Source organism: Syzygium oleosum, unplaced genomic scaffold (genome assembly GCF_021117445.2).
Source record: "Syzygium oleosum isolate NSW1041296 unplaced genomic scaffold, Sole_v2.1 Sole_v2.37, whole genome shotgun sequence".
Taxonomy (NCBI): domain Eukaryota; kingdom Viridiplantae; phylum Streptophyta; class Magnoliopsida; order Myrtales; family Myrtaceae; genus Syzygium; species Syzygium oleosum.
This window is the reverse complement of record NW_026607521.1, coordinates 1,096,343-1,114,350: the sequence shown is the minus strand read 5'-3', so window position 1 is coordinate 1,114,350 and position 18,008 is coordinate 1,096,343. Positions and strand designations below refer to the sequence as shown.

The window sequence follows — 18,008 nt, the reverse complement described above, 5'->3', positions numbered from 1 at the left end:
CAACTTGCGGACGACTTGGATGTTGGGTAGCTTTTGGCACTCGGAAAACTTCTCTTCTAGATTCTTTAAGACGCTCGATAGAAGGAATACTCTCAGCCCACGAGCAGTTGACTCCCTCTGTTAGAGATATTTAGATATCTTCGATGGCTGTAGTTCCAAGAGAGAACCTAACCTTACTACAGACTCCCCGCCTTAGATAGCTAATCTCTTCAGTGATTCCAGCACGCCGCCAGTAAATTGAACCTCAACCGGCTTCGAGCACCAGCTCACGTCTATTACTTCCAGTTTCTTTAAGCCTTGATCAAATGGGTGATCTCTTGAGTTCACAACACTTGACCAAACTTCTCCAACTTGGAAGTCCCTCAAGTTGTATCGCTTTCATTCCAGAAGGAGAGAGATCTAAAGCCGACATGTTTTCAAAAATTTTCAAGCTGGACTTCATCAAGGTTTGAATCCACCAGAAAAGATGGAAGTTGCGTGCAGGATCGCGGGGGTCTAGTACAGACGAAGTAAGTGTTTAGAAGAGAAAGCGAGCCTCACTGGGGGGCACAGTGATATTCCTAAGGCACAACTCAATTTCTTTCAGTCTAGACAATCTCCCAATCCACCGTAGGTCACAAGTCAGCACTAACTTTAACCCTTCATTATAACCAGTGCCAACATGTTGAATCAATTCCACCAAATTTGTCAGATTCGAGAGATTAGAAACCAAGTGCAACGAACTAGATTCGAATTGTAAACACATCAAACTCATGGGAAGCTCTGGCAACTCTTCAATCTCACGCTATACAAAGTTCATTTTTTCAAGGCGAGGAAGCAGATCTTTGTCCTGGCAAACGGACGGTTCCTGTACGCGATAAATTTAGGATTCTCAACAAGGACCATGTCCCGAGTTCGGCAGGGATTTCAACCTCTAACACTGGACAACTATAGACATGTAGCTATTCCAAATTCTCCAACATTCCAATATAACTAGGAAACTCCCATCAGTTTCCATGTACCAATTGATTAAGATGTGACAGTTCCAACACGCGGAATGATTTCAACTTTCTGATGGAACTAGAAAGTATCCTAAAGTTAGTGAAAGAAAGACGAGTTCTCCAGCTTCACCAGCCCTTCAATAGAGTTCAGAAGTTCGGTGATTGGCGTGTGTTATATGCCAAGAGTTGACAAAACAGTTTAGTCCACTAATAGAATCCGGTAAGCAACGGATCGCCGTGTTCCATACAGAAAACTTTGTTCGATGATGCTAACTTACCAAATAAGTCGAGGAGTTTCTTCTCCATAAAACATCCCTTTAAAGAGAAATGCTTAAGATTCACCAGCCCTCCAATTTCTTCAGGCAACTCTTTAAGACGCCTGCAACTTTCAATACTCAAGTCAGCCAAGCACTTCAGTTTTCCAGTGGAGCAGTCAATTTCCATCGAACTTGGGAGCAACTAGAAAAGTCTGGAGTTTTAGTTATGGCAGAACAGTTTTTCAGCGTCAGAACTTGCCATCTGCAAATAGAGAACAACGTATTGCAGAAGTGAAATATCTAGTTTAGAGGATCATACAACTAAAGGAGAAAGATAAAAACAGACTAGAAGATGGACTTTACTAAAAAAAAGTACCATAAGATCAGACAATTTGGCTTTAAGTAAACACATAACTTACCTTGAGTATGCTCCATACTTCATTTGTGAAGTCATTGTAACAAAGTTCGAAAACGACTCCATTCTTTAATGCATACTGGCCACCCTAAAATCCGGTTGAGGATAAGCCCAAGAAATCCATCTTGAGTTTGAAAGTCAATTGGTGAAGTCCCCAACAAAAGTTTTTCTGTCCAATTTAAGGAACCTTAGTTGTCCAAATTCTTCCATCTTTCCAATAGTAATATGGAATCTTGGAAAACTATGCCAGGCTAGATGGAGTGCTTGAACATTTTTTTTTCTCTGTTACAGTAAAAACTAATCAGCGAGTTGAAGTTCCTCTTCTCTGTTCAGCAACCACATTTCACAGAGAAGAAGAAACCCCTCAAAAGAAAGGTACTTGGTAAAATAGAGAATATTTATCGATAGTTGTCGCTTTGCTTTATTTCCAGGATCTGTTACAGCATTTTGATGGACGATTTCCCTTCCAAGATCTCATAGTTGGTCATGCATCCAGGACACCTTGTCATTTCGAACCTTTATTGAGGACATCAATACCCCATTCTGGAGACTATCCACAATCCTTCCACACGTGAATTGCATTATTCTTGTTCTCATTAATGAAAAAGCAAGCAACATCAGTACTTAAGGCATCATAACTCTTCTTCAACTTTCCTGCGATATCTTGTGGAACTTGATTTGTCTTGCCTCTTTTCCTATCTCCTTCTCGATAAAGGAACGAACCTAACACTTCAAGAGCCAAAGGAAGTAGTCCAGTTATGGAGACGACGTCTCTTGAAAGGATGTGGTAGTCATCTAAAGGAGTGTCTCTCTTGAAGGCATGCCTGCTGAAAAGCCGCAGTCCATGATCAAAACTCATTTCCTCCGTTTCATAATTTAGAACGCCATACATTAATTCTTTATAATGCAAAACATTTTTATTCCTAGTTGTAATAATAACTCTAGAACCTGAACCACATGGTACACTTGCTGACTAATTTCTGGACTTGTTCACTCTTGTCTACGTCATCGAGAACAATGAGGACTTTCTTTTTGTGGAGTGTTTCTCCAATCCTCTGCTCACCATAATCAACATCATCAATGTTGTTCGCCGCGGAAGAATTCACAATATCCGATGATAACCTTTTTTGCAACTTGACTATCCTTCATCTCTTGATGACTTTTTCTCGGATGTCTTCAAGGAAACTGCTGCACATTCCACAGTGAGGCGATAGTTGATTGAAGACGACCTTGGCAAGAGTCATTTTTCCTATGCCTCTCATTGCATGAGCTACAGCCAGCCAGAAACCACTTGCTTCGATATCTAATAACTTTCTCAGATCTGCCACTCCGCCGTCCATTCCGACTAAATGTTCAGTCACGGACTTATGTATTGTCTTCAGCTTATTCAAAACCACCCCAACAACCAGTTTGATTAGTCCTCCTCGGCTGTCACAATTAATTGCAAACCAGTTTTAGTGGGAAAGATCATAATACATTCGTTCATGTTTGTACTCACTTTATTAATGTTCCTTTTCCAAGTAAAAGACTAGGGATAAAAAATGGTAAAACAGCAGACACGATGCAAACGCGAAAACTTCACTGATACTAAACAATAGAAATCTTGATCACTACAAGATTTTTCCGACGGTTAGGTGGAGCTTATCAAGAACATGTTCTATGAAAAAGAAAAAATCGAGAAGAGCTTACGCGTCATCCTTCATCAGGTTCCATCTATTTATTTCATCGACTTCTTGAAGAGCCTTTCGAGAAGCCTCAACCGCAACAGTGATCAACTTCTGCTCTTGCTCCAACTTCAATATGGCATCACGGTAGGATGGAGTTTTAAGCGGGACATTCTCAGGTTCAACATCGAAGAAAATGGGAAGAATCTCTTTCTTCCCCTCCGATTTAGAAGTTAGTTGTACCATGACTATGAGCTCGCGGAGGCACCAATGACTGGAAGCTATGTAGATGATGAAGTTCTCTATCGCACAGGAAACTCTTCTTTCATTTGTTTGCCAACTTGGAGTTCATCGTCGTCTCTAAAAACGCTGAACCCGACATCCACCAAGCCATGGTGGAGGCAATCAGTGAATCCATGGCGAGAGTCCGATCCTCTAAAACTCAAAAACACCCGGTACTCACCTCCAAACAGATCGTCGCTACTCATTCCAGCCTCTAAGTTTGCAGAGATCGGCCTCCGAGTGTGTCCTAAGTCATCACTGCTTATTGTTTGTTTGGCAGCTTATGTTATATACTGTCGTACGAATATTCGCCATGTTAGGAACTGGTGAAGGTATGACTTTAACTATATGTAAAAATAATACTCAAAGAAAAGTGGTTTACAAAGTAGATTACTATAGATAAAGCAACTTTGGAAAAATAAAGCATAAGAGAGTAGGACAAGGCAGGAAAGCAAAGATATGGCAGGACAACTTGATCTCATCCACTCATCCAGTGTATCACAGTGCAGATACTGCACACTAAGGTGGGAGTTCATGGCAGAACATGATTCTGTCAAGATGAACCCTAAAGACAACAAGGTACATAAGACACTACATTATTCACAATACACTGAAAGGAAAAGGGTCACAAAAGCAGAACACTTAAAGTCTTGCATTTCGTACTAAAAGAAAGTGGCTTATAATATAGATTACTTTAGATAAAACAACTTTGGAAGCGGTAAGCTTGAGAGAGAGAGAATTCTTTTTCAAATGGGGAAGTTGCTTGGACCACATGACCCAACTTTGATGTAAATGTGGGCCTCACATGAGTAAAAAAAAGTTAAGAAATGAGAACTCCGATGACCAGTCTTAAAATAAGTACGAATTTAGGAAGAGTCCCACATCGACCATGGACACACATGCGCCTCAGTTTATAATGTTCAAGCGAGATAGAGGAGCTTGTCTCTTCGGAGACATCCGATAAAATTGGAACGATACAGAGAAGATTAGCATGGCCCCTGCGCAAGGATGACACGCACAAATCGAGAAATGGTCCAAATTTTTTTGTACTTTTTCAGTATGTATTTTTTTTTTATTTCCGTACACTTGGAGTCATCCCAAATTTTATTACATTCACATTTTCTTAATCAACCCTAAATTCCTAATATACTTTCTCTAGTTATTATTGTGGAAATCTCAGAATTCATACTATTCGTAGTAATACAAATCTTCAAAGTGTTGTATATCTAAGATTGATCTCGTGTTTAATGCGTTGAAATGAACTTTTATTTTCATTTTTTTTTACTTATTTTCATATTTTGCAATGCATATGTCTTGACTTCAAATTAGGCAATACTCACAAAACCTTTCAAGATATGCAAATACTGACAAAATTGAGATTGCTTTTGCTTTTTATTAAGAAAAACAAAAGCCACTATAATCTTCTCAAACTATTTTTTGCATTTGATTCTAGAATTAATTTAAATTTTTTCAGCCTGGTTCACCACTCAGGACAGACAGGGCCCAAAACCCAGAAGTGGAGGAGGCATGGAGGCTTCTCTGTCTCTCCCGTTTCGCTCTGCCCGACCGCGTCTCCACCAAGCTCCGACCACCAGCTTCGTCACCTGCGGGCTTCGCAACAGTACGAGGAGGCCACTGTGGAGGTCGGACGTGCTGTCCACGGAGGCCATACAAGCCGTCCAGTCCCTCAAGCTGGCCAAATCCACGCCCCGGTTGAACCACGTCCTCGGCACGACCCTCGCTCGGCTCTTGAAGTCCGATCTCTTGAACGCCTTCGCCGAGCTCAAGAGACAGAACGAGGTCGATTTGGCCCTCAAGGTATCGCCTTTTTCGCGCCCGGGGTCTTCCCTTGTTGGTTGTGGTTCTGGGTCTTTTTTTTCTTTGCTTTTCTTGTTGGTTTTCGAATTCTCTCTTTGTAACTTTGGCGTATGATGTGAAAAACCTCTGCCCGTGTATATAGGAATTGGAAGTTTAGGAGGCCATTTTGGGTGTCTGTGTAAGTTACATTCTTTAATTGTAATGGATGCTCTAAATGGTATGAGCAGAGCAAGTGATCTGGCAATTCGGTGCTGCTCTGAAGTTTGGTGAATTCGTTTTTCGTATTGGTTATCGGTGATTCAGCCGGTGCATCGAGCTAGTGAGTGGCATGGGTGATTTTTAGAAAACGGGTTGAGTGTTGACTGATAAGATTGGCTTACCTTGCAACAATGACTCTTGTAGGCTTGTTTGGCCTTATGGATTTTATCCATGTTTAGGATTTCCGAGCTTGGGTTTGGGTACTCTTTTTAATCTTCTACATTAGGCATTCACAAAGAAAGGAGAATCACTGTGAAGATATTAAATTTAAAGATAATAATGATAAAATTGGGCAGAAATGCAGGTTTTCCATGTTTCATCAAGCGAAACAACATTGGGCATATTCAAACTACTGTTCTCATTAGTATTTTGAGGAAAAAGAGAAACAAAGTAATACCCTCGCTGTATGGACAAGGGTGGTGTGAATTCTGGATGCACTATTTCAATATTTCCTGTTTACTGTTCTCATTCTATCTAAAAAGATTCGAGCTATAGGTCTTCGAGTACATGTGCGAGGAGGAATGGTACGACACTGAACTTACATTGCGTTGCGACATGATCCAACTATTGGGAAAGAACAAAATGGTTGCTCTTGCCGAAGTTGTTTTCTCCGGACTTCTGAAAGAAGGGATTGAACCTGACACAAGGGCTTATGCGGAGATGATTGGAGCATATCTAAGAGCGGACATGATTGAAGAGGCAATGCAGACTTATGAGAAGATGAAAGCGGCTGGTCGTACCCCAAATGAATTTACCCTGATGATTCTCATAAGAAATCTAGAGAAGGCTGGAGAAAAGGATCTGGTACAGTTGGTGAAGAGAGACTGTGTTGAATATTTGGATTCTCCTAAAAAGTTCCTGGAAGAAGTCGACAGAAAACATGTAGGAACTCGCTCTTCCATACTCATTCTAGCATTACGTTCTCTATATGCCTATCTTGCTGCATGGGCTTCTCTCTGATCCTTCCTGTCTTTAGCAGCTTTGGGATTATCTTTTGATATAAATGCTCATGTCTCTTGGATGTTACCTGGAGATGAATTTCCTTTAGCACCAGTCATCATTGCTAAAAAAAAATGTTTGATGACGAACTAGAGTTTTATACTCTTGGCTTGTTCAAGTAGGAGTAGTAGCTTCGCTTTCTTTTTGAGTTATTTTGCTTCCATGCATGTTCTACATTTATACTAGAATGTATTCCTTCTTTTCATTGATAGCTGCTTATAATAAATTATTGGGATTTATGACCTAATCCTGTTTTTTGCTTCCATGCCAGTGTTTCGTTGATGGCTTTAGCTTTTATTATTCTTCTTGATGCTTGAACTATACTTTGTGACATTTGGTCATGTGAAACTTGGCATCTTGAAGATGAAGTTCTTAACTTCTGTTCTTATTCTTTTCTAGCCGAAGAGGAGATCGGTTGATCTTGTTTGAGGACTTACAGCTATGCAAGAATGGACAGCTAGAAGTTCTACTCCAGCAATGAAAAGATGCACCACTTTTGCCGACTTCTATCAAAATCGTTGCACACAGTTTGCAGCAGGATCTTGAATTATTTATTGAAATAGAAACATGGGTAACTGCTGTCAAACTGTTATGCCCATCCGTGCGTAGGTAGGCCTCTAAACCAGAGGAGCTTAGGCCAGATGAAGCAGATTATGGATGTTTATAGCAGGTGCTGTTGGTTTCTTTTCTCATGCCAGTGTTGCAGAGTCACTGTTGCTTAGGTTATATGGAACAGGTTTTTTTGTAGATGTTCTATTTGTTTGTGGATGGACCTCATTGTCATTGTCACAAGTTGCTTCTAGTTGAGTTCTTCCTGTATAGATCAGTCAACAGACACTACTGTTGATAACCCTGAGTATACCTTTACTTGTCTATCTGTTATCAGGAATTTTATTGTCCTTTAAGGACGCCTCATTGCATTTGATCCTCTGTATTAAATTGTTTGCTGATGGTATTACCTTTTCCTCTCACGTAATGGGCTAACTATAAGTGCAAGGAAAGGCACGAAAATTGTATGTTCTGTTGAATTCGGGTTGTGGCAAAAGAAAATCTTTTCGCGTATGTTTTCTTCAAAAGCTCTTTCTTTTTTCCCGGATGAGATGTAATGGATGATGTGGAACATGGCGTTTCTGCAAGTAATGTGCTAAAAAACTGATACAATCCATGGCCCAGTTACTGGCTTTGTAGGTAGTTACTGCCTCAGTAGAGTATTTACATAAAAAATTGCTACAGATGTATTGATAGTTACTTTTTGCGTGGTAATAATTCGAGGATGAATATTGTCGTTACTTCAGTCGTGCTTTATTTACTACATAAAATTACTAGTCATATTGAGAAATGAATCTTGACAAGTGTTCAAGGCACGTCATTTAATTACCATTTAAGGAAACTTTATAGTTTGAATGTACTTACAGTCTCGTGTTATGTGTAATCACTATTTTTGAAAGTGAATTATTGCACATTTAGTATGCTTAACTAGGGGAAAGAGAGATACTCATTAACAGGACCTTAAGAAATTACTCTGCATACAACAAATGCGACGAAGGAATCAAGAACCCACTTTGTATCACAGTAAAATAACATGAACTCATGAACAAAAGCGGGCGCGGGCAAACATATTTATCTTCACATATGCATTACTTTCTTGTGGCACCCATGAACAGTATATCTACAAGTCTACAAATATAGGAAGGAACTGTATGACCAATACAGAACAAGAACATCGAAAATTTGACAGAGAAGCTAGCAAAAAGTACTACTTTGTAAGATAATTAAACACTGCAAGGATTTGGAGGGGGTAAAAAAGCACATGAAATAGGAAAAGAAGTCGAGGAAAAAAAAATCAACATCCCTTCAAAGAGCATGAATGCAACTGTACTCTCTTCAGCTAGCCAAGTGACTGGGTGAGCTATTGAACATACTATGCCACATGAATGCTCTAGAAAGCACCATCTCCAACTCTAAGTGAGTCCAGTTTTCCGTAGGAAGGTGTTGAAGAAACATCACCATTTCTTGGAATTCAAGCTTCTGAAGTTTATCCGACCACTGAACACAGCACAGGGAACAAACAAATAGTGATCATTCCAAGTGTTATGACTTAAACAACAAAAGATATCTGAAGAAAACTGTTATGCAGAGATCCACCAGTACACAAGTTTGAGAGCCACAAAGTATGAACTTTTCCAGTTACACTTTACGCACGCTTGATGGAAAATATTGGAAATAAAAAAGTTTACAACACTGTTAAAAGATAGGAAAACAGAAGTTGCACATCATGCAGTAACTGCACCAAGAAATTGAAGATGTATCTCACTCAACAAATAGAAAAGCTTCGAAAGATCTTAGAAAACTCCTAGACAGCTTCGCTTATAGAATATGAGCAACCACCACAAACATTAATTCCAAAATGAGTCGGATGTTGGTTGATCACATGCAAATTGATGAATTCATAAAGAAAGATCCACTTTAACTGTCTGGTATTAAGCACTATCTAGAACTGCATTAATTCTATGTCATCAAGTTCTGGTGATATAGCCTGATTAGACCTGAAGATATTTCTACATCATTACCCTTCACACATATTAATCCTACGAGTCACGAAGTTATCCATCATCTGAATCAGCTGTACGAGGGCATTGACATAACAAATGGAGAACTCAATCAGTTTCCAACCTAAAGCTTATGGGAGTGAGATCACCCTCAGAAAGGTTTCTGAAGTCTATTAAAAAAGCTCTTGGTTCTCACATCATGTTAGACCATGTTCATGTGAGAAGGCTTGAACTAGATACTGTGGCAAGTCACAATAAAATGGGCTGGAGTAATTGTCAAAATTTAAATACATAACAGATCAAGATGTTACTGAGAAGCAACATCTTTGAGGTTTTGTTCTGTTCTGAGATACCACATGACAGGCGGTGTCCTCAATGTAAAGGAAAATCAGTAAACATACTAGCAAGTTAACCAAATATCAGCTTACGGACAAAAAAGCTTATATTCACAGGCCAAAGACGTATAAAGGAATCAAATTTATAACTGCTTTCCTCAAAACAATTCAAACATGTAGAAAAGTTTATTGCTTTGTACTGTAAAGTAGTTGGAGTGGTAGTCTCTCGTACCGTCAACAAAAAACTAGCAAATATGTAAACGAGAAAGTCTGGCAATGCATCTCCTTCTGCAAGATATGTGTCCCACAAGCGAGTGACGAGATGGAAAGGGATCTAATAAGAGGAATTAGGTCATAAGCTTCATGCCTGAATTATTGAATTTATAGGAGTACAATTGAAAAATCACAATTTATACAGGCATCTTTAATTCAAGAGAACTAAAGAAGTGAAGACTAGAGAGAAGCTTGGGTAACAACAGACCTCACGTATTAAGAGACAATTAAACCAGCGGAAAGCGAATTGCAGAAATTCAAGGCCTTGCTCCTCCATGTGTCTTGACACAGGTTCTGGTCCAATTTAAAGAAAGAGAAGTTTAAATTACAGCAAATAATTCCAAAATTGCAATGAAACTAAAACCCAGATGACTGACGAGCATCAATAAAAAAGTGACATATTCCAAAACTAGCAAAGTAGTTAAATGCACCATTATTTTCATATGCAAACAACTATGTTAATTACCAACAGCATGTAAGAAATGCACATCCAGAAATCCAGCCCAGTCAATATGGCCATATTGAACTGAAATAAAATTTCAGAAGGCACTCCATGCTGTCTCATTAGATATGAAATAAAGTACGCAGCAATTTATGCATGTCATAAGTACAGAAAAATGAAAATGGTGCCGTATATCTTGCTTTCAAATATCACATATGGTGGTCAAAGTCACAGGTGCTTAGGAAGCTGAGACATTCTTGTTCTCAAAAAAATGCATGTTTCTTAAAGGACAACTTTGTCGTTAGAGTTTACATTGTGTGCATGAAGTGAAACCAAGGTATGCTTAGAAGGGAATTGTCGTGTGTCTTCAGTTTGTCTGCTACAAAATTTACCAATTGACAGCACCCTAATCAACATTCATGTAGAACTGTGTAAAGCTGCTAAACATTATTTTTAAAAAGATTAAGGCATCTGTCAGGGCACTGCTCAACGCACTCCCAGCAAATTTAATCAAACCACAAGTAGACCGCACCAGACGCATCCTTCTGTTTCTAATAAACTATAATCAGTAATATCACGGTACTGCAATTTTGGATACATGTCCATTATCAACTCAAAAATTCGTGACTAAGGCTTACCATCAATGCGCCTGACCAATTCCTTCAGCTTAAAGACAAGTCGTTGGATTCCCGGTTGAGCAAATGTATAATGGTCTTGCATACCATCTAACAACTTTGTCAGACACCAATAGCAGTCTGCCTCTAAGTAAGAGATCTTCTCAGGAGACAAATCAGATAGGGACCAATTATCCGCACTTCCTTCTAAGTATTCTGACAAAAAGACGACTAGAAATGGCGTGACTAGATCGTTTATGCCTTGAACATACCCACTAGCTGGATGACGGATAGCCCTGGATTAAATCAGCTAAGCATTAAAAGAAAGATCAACAAGCACAAAGCAATATCCATCTAGACTCTTCAAAAAAGGATTGGCACAGACATAGCTTGCAGAAATTAGGAATTCAAAAAAGGCTAGAAATTTCATGAATTTACTAATCTACCAGTGAAATCCCTAGAGAGAGATTAAGTTGACCAGGAGAAGGCATCTAGTAGTGTTCCTTCGAAAAGTGTCATAACATCAACATGTCCTTAGGGAAGACATGGAACAAAGAAAGTGAAGACAGGACCTCATTTGAGCAGCTTCAACAGTTCAACTTGGTCCTAAAGAATTTAACAAACTGCACAACTACCTCATGGTTCAATGGTAATTGCTAAGAACCATATTTAAAACCCACCACATAAAAACCATCATTTAAATCCCACCACAAAATCTCCTTGATGAACCAAAGAGCTCTCGATTTTAGTTCTTACACTTCATAGTGGCCACAGTTTCATTAGCCCAGAGAAGGAAAAGGTCATACGACAGGAAAATGTCTAATGAAGATCATTTTAGTTTGTGACTAATTCTGAAATGTATGGCTTGGTGCTATTATAGATTCTCACGAGACCCTATGAGATAATGCATGACACTGTCAATTCAGGTCGGTATCAGACAGCTTAGCCTGTGACAAGAAGATATTACAGACTTGTTCCATTAATACTTTAACTGTAAAATTAAACACTTTATAGCGGCAGCACATGAAGGTATGACAAAATAATTGAATAGAGAAAATACTGCAATCATATTAAGACAAAAAAATTGGCAGCCCTTAGTGCCCTACCAATGAATCTTTTGGTTAATCAATAAAAAGAAAACGTTCCCAGCAAGAAAAGGCAAAAGAGCTTATATGTAGAAGGCCCTTTGATCAATATTAAAGAAGGAAGAATAGCGACATATCCTAAACCTTTCCAAATAAAAAAAGTCGCTCCATTTTTCCTAAACCTTTTGTCTTCAGTGTAGTATGAAAAAATGTAATGAGTAGAAGTCACTACCACCAACAAAAACACTGGCTTTTTGCCCTATCTAAGAAGTCAAACGGCCATTCAGTTGTGGATGCTAGACTCCACAAATACTAGCCTCCTCTTTGAAGCAGAAGATATCTTGTGCCATAGTAGTAAAATAGAGGAACACAATAAGCATGAGGATAACACAATAGAATAACCCATGGTGTCATCATTGCACATTCTACTCTCCCTCCACCTATTGGATTAAGCTTTTAAGTCACACATTCAGACACTCTGTCAAATGGTAGCTTCAGACTACTCTAAATTCCAATTCACCCTCGTCTGTGCTTTAGGTAAGCAAGGTTTTCAGTTTTCATTTATTGTGATTAAAGCATCAATCGCCATGTACAAAGAAGATAATCTGACCATGTATACAGGATGCGCTCCATGGACTTCTGTACTTGGGCTTGCTGAAAGAAAGAAACATCAGGTACAGTTCTTGGACAATCCACAGCAATCTAATCAAAGTTCACAAGAGTTGTCAGAAGCAGAATATAGAACTGAGAAAATTAGTTCAATCATAGACATGGCCAGATAGAACAAAAGATACCTGGCGAAGCATGCTGATCTCTTCATCCGTGCGTTCAGTATCCGGAATGTCATAGAACTGAGCAACACAGTCAAGATACTCGAGGCGTTTCCTTCTCAGGACTCCCTCCCTTCTATCTGAATTAGTTGGTGCATATCCCTGTGGTCAGTCCATATTTAATTTTCAAGCTATGAATAAACTTAGTCAAACCAAATCATACTAATGAATTTCAAGCCAGTGAACTGTTAAACCAGATTTATGGATCTTTATGCATGGTCTACAACATGAACCGACATGGAAAGAGCATTTGGTTAAAAATTGTTGCTATCCGTCCTCATTCCCTAGGTTTTTACGCATGTTCCAGCACTTGGTCTGCATTTAGATAAACAGATATGGCTGTCCAGTTCATTCTTCTTTTCTTTGAAAGATTTTAAAAGGAAATGAACCAAAGGACTTTTGAAAATATTGAAACTCCTATGATGGTTCTAAAGGAGGAATGGTTGTTGAGCTCTTTTTGAGGTTTTCAGTTAGCACCCTTTCTCGTACTCAAACTTCTCTGAACTTTCAAGATCTTATTGTAATTAATTTTGTACAGTAGATGTAACCCCTTAGGCAGCCATTAGTGAATTCCTCAGTTATCAGAAAAGAATATAACAATGTTGCTATTTGCCCTCAGCCTGTAGACAGTTACATCTACAATAGTATTGGGCAAAATTAAATCTCGTGGTTCATCCCCATTAGTATTAACCTACTAGTATTGTTTAGCTAAATCCGATTGTGAGCTTAAATTGTACTGGCATGAGAAAAAGGGAGATTGACTACCAAAAGAATCCTAACTCGTGAAGATTGTATTAGCAGGCTATTTTTATTCTTTGGGCAAGAAAAGAAAGAGAAGGAGGGTTTCAGTGGCTCTGTGCCTCCACCAAATTACCATTACATGGTAATAGTCTATCAACTGTAACCGATGGATGTATGAACGAGGCACCCCAAAAAATAACTCTTACATGAATACCAATAAGCCCACCGAAGGAAAAGTTATCACAGTAACATGCCAGGCAGGTAGGACAATCACATTATGAGAAGTTGAAGGTCAAAATCAATTCCACATAAATTACACTCGAAAGCTTCAGTTTGAGATGGTAAAAGAGTGTATGGCAAAAACGTAAGACTCGGAGGACAAAATATTTGTGCTTCTAGTGAACCGCATAGTACCACCAGATGCTTCTCTATATTTATAGATTTCAGACCACAAACTGACTACTATAAAGGAATTATGCCTTACATAGCACTACGCACACTTAGAATGATTATAAGTACACCTATATAGCTAAGGAATCAAAATCTAATGTGGTAGCCACCAACAAAACCTTAATTGAAAAGAATGCCAGTTCCAGTAAGAAATTCTTTCAACAACTAAATGCAGCTCCTTTTTATTTTTCCAACTTTGTACGTCAACAGTGAAGTTATTGCTAACTTTTGAAGGCCCAGTTGGGGATATAAATGTGCTAACTCTACTTCCCAAAGTAACAGCTTTAGCTTACCAAGAGGAGTTTCCAAACTGTAGGGCGCATATACGGTGGTATTCCACTCCATGCCAACTCTCGCAACCTTTCTACATAATGTCATCATCACATAAATAAGATTAAAGGACCAAGTTTAATCATAAAGAGCCTTTGCTGCACTCAGTATGCAATAACAAAAAGACCTCTATCCATGAAAAGATCAAGAAAAAAATCACGAAGCTCCATCAAACCAATGCTTATAAATCTTTCATGAACCCTGTATAAGTGAGAACAAGCCTTATCACTTTTACCCTTGTTAAATCAAACTTACTGGTACTACTAATTCAGCAACAGCAACTGAAATACAAGACAAAGCCTAAGAAAATAGAATGTAAATTCTGTGTAAGACCAAGGAAGCCCCCTAAAAGGTCAAAAGTTGGACACGGGTGCATAAAAAACTGTAATATCAGGAAACCAGATAGCATGAGTATGTTTAGCCTATTCACCTGAAGAATCTTGGACTAAGCAAAAGCGATGAGAGTGACTTGAAAACAAAAAAAGAATTACCACAAAGTTAGTTCGGTAGTCGAATACATAACTACCCACCTGTAATTTACTAACAAGAAAAGCTCATTTAATCATTTATGAAATCGAGACTATATATTGTTCTAAAGGTCACTAGAAGAAATAGGAAGTGTGCACAAAGTTGAAGCATCATCCACATACACAGATCCATCTCTCCTCTGCCAACCAGTTCAAACATCTTAACAAGCAACATTAACCAAATCCAACCAATCTGAGCAAGAATAACTGCTAATGTGTGTTCATTCCCCAGTTCGTCATTATTAAACAAAATTGGGGAAAAAAGAGAAGGAAAATTCATTTTCCACTTTCATGCTTTCATCAGGATGAAAAAGTTATACAAGGAAATCCTCATCATACCTAATATGACGGTTGTTCCTGAGAGCTCCTTTGTGAATTTCATGACCCTTGCAGAATCTGTAGCTCTCGCACCAATGGTGGACTTCTGCACTTCTTTGGGAGTACTATGAACATCTGATGTTGAGGATTTAGACTTGTTGAGATTCTCGTGTGTACTTGGCTTAAAAGGACCTTTGTCATCTTCCTAGATCAGAAGCAAAATCTCTCAATTGATTCCCAATTATTAAACTTTCATAAAATTGACTATCTATAGTAGCAATGACAGAAGACCAACTAGCATCATCCGTACTACCTCCGTTGACTTGTCCATTTGATCACTTGGGCCAGTATCATTTTCTGAGAGACTTCGTTCATACTTAGGAGAGCGGTCTTGCCAGCTTGAATCGTCCAACGGGTCCGATCTCCTGGTCAGCAACACTTTTCCAGGTATACTGCGACCTTTGAGCAACCTACCAATACAATCTGAGATGTTAAAGTTCACATAGTGACTAACGCAAAGCAGTCATATAGGTAATACCCTACCACAGAAAAAGTCATGGCCAGGGTATGCAGCTGCTCTCAGAGACGAAATTAACAAAAGTGTAGAGCAAATAGCAACAGACGGTGGATAAAGGAAATACCACAAAGATATATGTCAAATAAATACGATACAACCACCCGGCATCACATTACTGTAGGCCAGACTCCTTGAGATTGCAACGGGCTCCCAAGGAGAAGGTAGGCAAAGACACATGCACCGAATGCAGATATCATCCATAGGCATGCAGAAGCACACACACTTGCTCGTGCACAGTGCACACAGACACATAGTAACTGATGGAAGGAGAAAGAGGGTGAGAAGAGGCACTTGGATGAGTCAAATACCAAGGCCAGATGTTTTGAGCCAAAATTTTGGTTGAGTGGAAAAAGAAAATTCTGATTTACGCTTCTTGACAACAGTAGATGTCGCACTCAAAGGTGAGCATAGTCGGCAAAGTCACAAATCACCCAATCAAATGAAGTACACAGAATCAGGAACTTGTTACCAATCCACAAATTTGAAATTCCACATCCGCCATTACTGTGGTAACTGAGGATTAAAAGAAAAGTCAGCAGAAGCTCTAGTCCTATATCCAGCATCAAGCAATAGCAGAGCACGCAGCTTGTCTCGCTCAAGTCTGTCAACGCAAACTGAACTCTAGAACCGGGCACCACATCTCACTGAGGCAGAACAAAAGACTATCTGATCCATTCCCTTGGTCTAAAAATTAGCTATCGAAGCTCCTGCTTTCATTTACTTCAATGTCAAGGCATTAAAATCAAACAGATCCACACACACAGCCTTCGAAGAAGCGCACCTCAATTCCCCACATCACCCCCATTCATTTCCCGCGATCATGCAGCTAAACCCCCCCAACCCGGACCAAAGCTCTCGAAATCTCGCAAATCCCGAGCGAGCTCCAGAACACTCGAACCAGATGCACAGAGACAGATCACGGCGATTACCCGCTTCGATTCCAGAGATCCGGAGCTCTACTGCGAAACGGAAGCCGAACACGCGCGAGAATCGAAAATCGTTCGAGCTACAAACACGGCCACTCGCGTATCCATGATCGGGGAGAGCCGCTGAATGCAAAAGATGCGGGATTGCGATGGAGGAGGAGGAGGAGGAGGAGAGAGTTGCCGTACCCTTGGACGCTGCGGAGGGTCTGGTTGAATCTGGAATCGGGGCTCTCCGTCTTGTCTTCCCGGAGGTGGTGGTGGTTGCTGCTGCTGTTGGTGCTGTTGCTCCTCATGTTTGCTGCTGCTCTGTTTGCCTCCTCTCCCGAGAAGACGACCATGCTATATGCTAATCTGCGCTCTTCTCTCCTGTCATTTTCCTCGCCTTCTCACTCACCAGGAGTGGCATAGGTCCCGGTCCAACCCGAGAACCGGCCGGACCAAACCGAACCAACTGGTTCTGGGTAGTTCTGGGAAATCGATTTGGTACCAATTTTCACATAAGAAACTGTGAAACTGGACCGATCAAACCGGACTCCCGGTCAAGTTTCTTATTTATTTTATATTTTGAAGCAAATCATAATTAATAAATTAGTTTTTTAATATTAGGAAGCCCCCAAAGAATAAAGAAATTATCGATCTGGGATCGATCCAGGCCCACGTGGGCCGGTTCCTAGTTCCACAAATGGGAAACCGATCATGTCCGGTTTGGATCCAAATTTCAAGGTGGAAAACTACCCACTCTGAAACTAATCATCCTTATCTTTCGGACACACATGTTCTACACAAATAATTGAAACCAAAACGAAGTGAGCTATTCAAGACTTGAAAGTTCATAGGAGCAAAGGAGAAATATATTGACCTTTTGAAATTGCTTAATTTGTAAGTTAAAGGTCAAGGATTCGATTCTCTGACCTATTTTCCGTTTCAAAAAAACATCAATTAATCTAAGGACGGCCAGGCTTAGGTGTGTTTGTGGTATTAGCTTCCTCACTCGGCCCCGACGGTACTGTGGTGGCAGGCTCGCCTAATTGACAGGTGGTGTTTCATTGGCAACTTAAACCAAATTCGTTTAATTAAGCGAAAAAAAGAAAAAGAAAGAAAGATGACTTGGAAAAATTAGGTAATATCTTAGGCTTTTCGTAATTCAGATATATATGAATATGTAGGGAAAATTGTATTGTAAATCTTAAATTTTATGTACAGAATGCTTAGATGTGTTGTTGTTATTAGTTTACTTACTCGTTCTTGATGGTCTGTGACAATGACTCACCAAGTGAACAATTGGTGTTTGGTGGCGCCTTAACCAAATATTATAGCAGCATATGAATCACAACCTAT

At 39.6% G+C, this 18,008-nt stretch overlaps 3 protein-coding genes and 1 non-coding gene across 8 annotated transcripts; 2 read left to right on the top strand and 2 right to left on the bottom strand.

Moving 5' to 3' along the window:
• Positions 1-1,345: 1,345 nt before the first annotated feature.
• Positions 1,346-3,695, bottom strand: LOC130135737 (disease resistance protein RPV1-like). 2 transcript variants are annotated; one of them, XR_008814979.1, is made up of 3 exons: positions 3,342-3,695; positions 1,657-3,080; positions 1,346-1,499 (listed from the first exon to the last, which is right to left on the bottom strand). XR_008814979.1 is itself a non-coding variant. In XM_056305368.1 (2 exons), the coding sequence occupies exons 1-2, from the start codon at positions 3,560-3,562 to the stop codon at positions 2,798-2,800; spliced, it is 504 nt and encodes a 167-aa protein (XP_056161343.1). In that variant the 5' UTR covers positions 3,563-3,695; the 3' UTR covers positions 1,346-2,797. The 2 variants fall into 2 exon arrangements, 1 of the variants encoding a protein (XP_056161343.1); XM_056305368.1 differs by having other exon boundaries at positions 1,346-3,080.
• Positions 3,696-4,539: 844 nt separating this feature from the next.
• Positions 4,540-4,642, top strand: LOC115667430 (U6 spliceosomal RNA). Its single transcript, XR_004004045.1, has one exon. It is a non-coding gene; the product is annotated as a U6 spliceosomal RNA (small nuclear RNA).
• A 421-nt stretch (positions 4,643-5,063) lies between these two features.
• Positions 5,064-7,864, top strand: LOC115669683 (pentatricopeptide repeat-containing protein At1g62350-like). 2 transcript variants are annotated; one of them, XR_008814994.1, is made up of 4 exons: positions 5,064-5,416; positions 6,170-6,556; positions 7,073-7,395; positions 7,580-7,864. XR_008814994.1 is itself a non-coding variant. In XM_056305456.1 (3 exons), exons 1-3 carry the CDS (start codon positions 5,126-5,128, stop codon positions 7,100-7,102), a joined length of 708 nt encoding a protein of 235 aa, XP_056161431.1. In that variant the 5' UTR covers positions 5,064-5,125; the 3' UTR covers positions 7,103-7,644. The 2 variants fall into 2 exon arrangements, 1 of the variants encoding a protein (XP_056161431.1); XM_056305456.1 differs by having other exon boundaries at positions 7,073-7,644.
• Positions 7,865-8,258: 394 nt separating this feature from the next.
• LOC115689740 (GTPase-activating protein GYP1) lies at positions 8,259-17,029 on the bottom strand. Of its 3 annotated transcripts, XM_030615893.2 has the most exons (10): positions 16,857-17,029; positions 15,481-15,637; positions 15,189-15,372; positions 14,286-14,356; positions 12,766-12,903; positions 12,582-12,673; positions 10,911-11,182; positions 10,039-10,124; positions 9,790-9,891; positions 8,259-8,719 (listed from the first exon to the last, which is right to left on the bottom strand). In XM_030615893.2, exons 1-10 carry the CDS (start codon positions 17,006-17,008, stop codon positions 8,558-8,560), a joined length of 1,416 nt encoding a protein of 471 aa, XP_030471753.2. In that variant the 5' UTR covers positions 17,009-17,029; the 3' UTR covers positions 8,259-8,557. The 3 variants fall into 3 exon arrangements, with proteins under 3 accessions (XP_030471753.2, XP_056161430.1, XP_056161429.1); XM_056305455.1 differs by lacking the exon at positions 9,790-9,891; XM_056305454.1 differs by lacking the exon at positions 14,286-14,356 and having other exon boundaries at positions 12,766-12,881.
• Between the last annotated feature and the right edge of the window lie 979 nt (positions 17,030-18,008).